Source organism: Larimichthys crocea, unplaced genomic scaffold (assembly GCF_000972845.2).
Source record: "Larimichthys crocea isolate SSNF unplaced genomic scaffold, L_crocea_2.0 scaffold83, whole genome shotgun sequence".
In the NCBI taxonomy this organism is placed as follows: domain Eukaryota; kingdom Metazoa; phylum Chordata; class Actinopteri; family Sciaenidae; genus Larimichthys; species Larimichthys crocea.
The window spans coordinates 1,007,268-1,012,267 of NW_020860930.1; the positions used below are offsets into that span (position 1 = coordinate 1,007,268).

General features: G+C 49.9%; 1 protein-coding gene across 3 annotated transcripts in view; it reads left to right on the top strand.

Moving 5' to 3' along the window:
* ankfn1a (ankyrin repeat and fibronectin type III domain containing 1a) overlaps nucleotides 1-4,318 on the top strand; it is a 47,199-nt gene extending 42,881 nt beyond the window's left edge. For all 3 annotated transcript variants that reach the window (XM_027277152.1, XM_027277153.1, XM_027277154.1), the window contains 4 exons: nucleotides 1,916-2,138; nucleotides 2,215-2,407; nucleotides 2,485-3,299; nucleotides 3,900-4,318. In XM_027277152.1, the coding sequence (XP_027132953.1) occupies nucleotides 1,916-2,138; nucleotides 2,215-2,407; nucleotides 2,485-3,271 (1,203 nt within the window). In that variant the 3' untranslated portion in view covers nucleotides 3,272-3,299; nucleotides 3,900-4,318. The remainder of the gene's footprint in view (nucleotides 1-1,915; nucleotides 2,139-2,214; nucleotides 2,408-2,484; nucleotides 3,300-3,899) is intronic.
* The last annotated feature ends 682 nt before the right edge of the window (nucleotides 4,319-5,000 follow it).

Consider the following 5,000-nt stretch of genomic DNA (forward strand, 5'->3'; position numbering starts at 1 on the left):
TATAAATGTTCTGAGTAACTGAACAAGACATCCTTCCTTCCTTCCTTCCTTCCTTCCTTCCTTCCTTCCTTCCTTCCTTCCCTCCCTCCTTCCTTCCTTCTTTCCTTCCTTCGTCTGTCACAGTCGTGAGGGAAGAATCTTTTTGTTTTGTCCAGGTGAACCGTCCAGGTGAGGACACATGTCGTCACCTGGTTGGCTTACAGCAGTGTCAGAACCTTAAAATGAGACACCGAGTCCACCGTGTTTCTACAGGAGCCCGGAACGGACAAACTGGATCAAGACCTTTGTGTTTTTAGCAGCCACCATAGTTTGGGTGACGTGAGGGGTTGCAATCTCTAACCAAACCAGCAGGTGGCACAAATGATCCAACAGACTGGACCTTTAAAACACTGACGACTGACGCCACCTACTGCTCATCTCATGAACTCAATATATATAAATATAAATATTAGAATATCAACTTTGGTGAGAGCTGGTGAAAGAAAAGGCTGAAAGACGGCGAGCTGGTCAGTGATATTAGCTGCTGCTGGGATGTAATCAGAAGAAATACTCGAGTACAACTGTAGTCATGGTTACCACAGTGGATATATGATGGTTGAACTGGAGTTGTAACAATATTCAGAGTTGAGACGTCCGTCCTCGTCCTCGTCCTCGTCCTCGTCCTCTGTGGGACGAGCAGGAATCTCCTTCATGTTTTTCTCTCAGACTCGCTCTGCATTCTTTCCAGCCGAGTCATCACTGCTGTCAGAGTGTGTGTGTGTGTGTGTGTGTGTGTGTGTGTGTGTGTGTGTGTGTGTGAGTGTGTGTGAGAGTGTGTGTGTGTGTGTGAGTGTGTGTGTGTGTGTGTGTGTGTCTGCTTTCTGTCAGTCGGCTAATTGCTGCTTAACGTTTTGTCACACTCCATTCTCTTCAAAAGCAAACACACACACACACACACACACACTCACACACACACACTCTCACACACACACATACACACACACACACACACACACACACATACACACACACACTCACACACACACTCTCACACACACACACACTCTCACACACTCTTACACACACACACACACTTTTTACTCTCCTTTAATCGTCCAGATTATTTCAGAGCGACACGTTTAAACTTTGTCTGCCTGAGCTCGGAATAATAAAACATCAGCGGGTTAATCGAGGTCAGACAGAAAACTCTTCCAGCTCCTCCTGGAGGATCCGAGGTGTTCCCAACCCAGATGAGATCTAATCCCCCTCCAGCAGGTTCTGCTCCAGGTGGATCCTGATCAGACCAGAATCAGGTTTACAGTAGGTTTGCACTTTGCTGTGGTGTAGTTGATGCAGAATGAACATTAAAGTAAAAAATCTAAACAATATAAATATATATACAGGATCTTCTAAAACAAAAGAGCAAAACGTGCAAATACATGAGGATGGAGTCTGCTAGGTTACTTAAAAGACGTAAAGACGCACGTCAGCAGCCTCTAAACTGGATAATAAACTTCATTTAAACAACAAAATAAGGTGCTTTACATAAAGCAACTACAGAATGCAGTGATAATACTAAAATAACATCTTTAATGTTCAAACTTAGTTTTTTATTAACATGCACTAAAGCTGTGACAGGATGAACAAAAGACTGACAAACACCTGAAGCTTCCACAGGTGAGCAGGCTCGTTGGTAACAGGTCGGGTATGAAAAAAAGGACGAGGCGAGGTTCAACACTTTGTGAAAAACAGATGAAATCTAAAAAATGCTGAATGTCCGTGACCTCCGACCCTGCAGGTGACCAAACGTTATGAGTTCTACTGACCTGAATGATTTTGTTCAGATTAAATAGAACAGAACATCGTCTGCATAGAAACAGACGCTGTCTCTCCTCTTTAGCTGCACAGAAAACATTTGTTCATCTTTCTTCTGTAGCAACTGGACGAGATGCGTCGAGATCTCCGCTGGATCACGGACGCTCTGCAGTACGCTCGCTACAAGCAGCCTCGTGGCGGTGTACCTATCACCTGCCTGGTGGACGCCAACGCTCCAGAAAGCGACTCTGGCCAGCAGAAGACCGACTCCACCTCCTCGACCATGGACTACCTGCCCACACCTTCCCCCTCACCCGAGCTCCGCAGGAGGAAAGCCATCAGCGGTGAGTGTCTCTGAAATATTTCTATTAAAAAACAAAACAAACATGAAATTTCACCGATACTCTCTCCGTCCGTCAGACACTCTGCTGGGCTCAGATGAAGACGGGTCCTCGGAGGTTTTCCTGCCCACAGACAGCGACTACGACTCGAGCGACGCCCTGAGCCCCCGCGAGCTGGACCTGCTCTACTCTCCGGCCCAGGATCTATCCCAGCAGGCCGTGCACTCACTGGGCGGCAGCGCCCCGGATGTGCTCCAGATCCACGAGCTCAGGTGAGTTTGTAAAGGCAGAGAAATGTCGACGTGTTGCTGTCGATGTGGATCTAACTGATCCTGTTTTGGTCTCTCAGGTACAGCGTCTGCCCGCCCAAAGACCTCCCCCTCTCCCCGGGGGTGAAGGATCCTCTCTCCTCACCCCTCCTCCCTCACTCCCCCTCTCTCTTCTCTCCCTCCGGCCTGCCTCGCTCTCCCTCCCTCTCCAGGACCCTCCCCACCTCCCCCTCCATCCCCCTGTCCCCCAGGTTCTCCAAAGACCTCCCTCTGTCCCTCCCCCTCTCCCCGGCACTGTCCGACACCACCAAGACTCTGGAGGGCCTCTCCCTGTCTAAGAGCCACCAGGAAGGCATCACTCCCCTGAGGGCCCTCGCCAACCCCCCTGCCAAACGCAAACTTCTCTCCAGGAGCCACCGGGGTCAGTACTTCAGCGGGCCCCAGCGCTGGCTCCGGGGCCACAGCGGGGAGAGTCACACCGGCTCTTTATCTGAGGGCGTCTACACCAAGCAGATCGACCCAGACCTGCCTCTTCCCGAGGACCTGACCTCCGTCCAGGGCACCACCTACGTCAGCCACGCCTCCTGCGTTCTCGAGAGCCGGAAGGGCCGACACCGTGAGGCCCGGCCCCACGTCCGCAGGATCTTTGTGGAGCCCTGTAAGGAGCTGTCACCAGGCCACGAGAGGAGAGGCTGGGAGGACGAGGACGAGGAGGCGAAGGAGGAGGTGAACGCTGCTGGTGTGTCGGTGGTCGTGGCACAGGTGGAGTCTGGAGGGGAGGAGCCAGGAGGGGCCTCCACACAGGAGGTGGACTCGGACGACCAAACAAACGCCCAGGTGTCAGAGATCCTCAGCAGCACGCTGTAGAGTCTGACGGCAGCTGAGGAGGCAGCAGGTGGGTTCAGAAAGCCACATCACTTCATCACAGAGCTCAGACCAGGACCAAAATGCCGAGGTCAGACATTTCCATGTACGGTGGCCCTGAGAGCTCAAAGTACTGCAGCGCAGGAAAGCAAGAACATTTAGAACACGAGCAGTGTGTAGACGAACAGGCTGCACGGCAGCAGCACTGTGGACGTTGTACCAGACCGCTGCGGTTCAGGATCCTCCTGGGCACCCAGAACTCTGTGGAGGGTTTATATCCGACCTGGGAGTCCTCCAGGAGAAGCTGCATTAAACCTGCTGCTACTGAGCCAATCTGAAGAAAGTTGACGGATGGAAATCCTGATTTTCTTGGATTTTCTTACGTTGCAGTGCGTCAAGCTCTCAGGGCAACCGAACCCAAAAGTATAACTGTTATAAATAATAAGTATAACTGAAATCATTTGAGTTGGGGTGGCAGTGGCTCAGTCTGTGGGGTGGCTGGTTCAAGTCCAGCACGGACCAGAGTGTGGAGCGTGGAGCGGTAGCTGAAGAGGTGCCTTAAAATCAAACTGTGGTCAGCGTCTCATGTCTCCTCTGTCTCCCTGTCTTTGTCTCTGTCTCTCTCCAACAGTGACGATTGGCCGGCCTTGTCATGGCGAGCAGTCCTCAGACCTCTCCGTAGATTATAAACTAAACTAAAGTTGCTGGTTCAACTCCACCTCGCCTCGGAGCCCATGGCATCGACTGTTACAAAGAAAATAATCAATGCAACAACGAACCGAGCACTGCTTCTCCGACCAGGAACTTTGCACACTTGGACGCTGGTTTGAAACGTAACTTCTGTTTTCTAGTTCAGTTGAACTCAAATGAAATTGTTGGAAACGTTTTTTGTGGCCGTCTTCAGAGCATGGATCTCCTACTTGAAGTGAATGTACAGTTTGGTGCTCGTGTCCTGTGACGATCGAGTCTTTCAGTCGATGTTATTTTGAGCGGCTCTTATCGGGGTCGTAATGTGGTCCAATAAACCTGTGGTCAGTTCAAAGATTATGTGTGTGTATATATCTCTATCTCTATCTATCTCTATATCACCGCTCGACCCCTCACCTTAAAGTATTTTTCTAGGCTCGATTGAACTCAGAGCTGTATTTTGTTGGCATGAAGTAGTTTGTAGCTGTCGTCTTTTCTGTCTGGACTGAAGCTTCGTGTCCAGTTCGTGCCTCCTCCGCCTGGTTCAGCATGATGGCGTCGCGGTTCGGGTCGGACCTGACGCCGTTTTGTGTTTTGTGACTTTTGTTCACTGTCGTGTTTCCTCGAAGGCTGATGTGTTCCCAGCTCGACGTCGTGTCAGCGAGGCCGAGAGATGTTTGAACTTCAGATATATGCACGGCGTTTTTAATGTTTGCACAGAGCAATTATGGAATAAAAGCTAATTGAATATATTTGATGCAGTCGGGCATTAAATGTGGCAGCTTCTCTCGTTAGCGAGTGTCGACGATGAAGTTTGAATTTGCAACTTTTGTTCTTGTTTGAGTTTAGGACGAATCCTGCAGACGAGTTCACGACGACGCGTGATGAGCTTAGCTTAGCATAAAGAGTGCTCAAACAAGAACAGGAACCGTGACAGAACCATGCTAACTGTTTGCCCCACTTCCAGTCTTTATGCTAAGCTAAGCTAACACCTTCCTTTATTTTCTTAATTCATTAAAACTGTAAATTATGAATTATTGAGCTC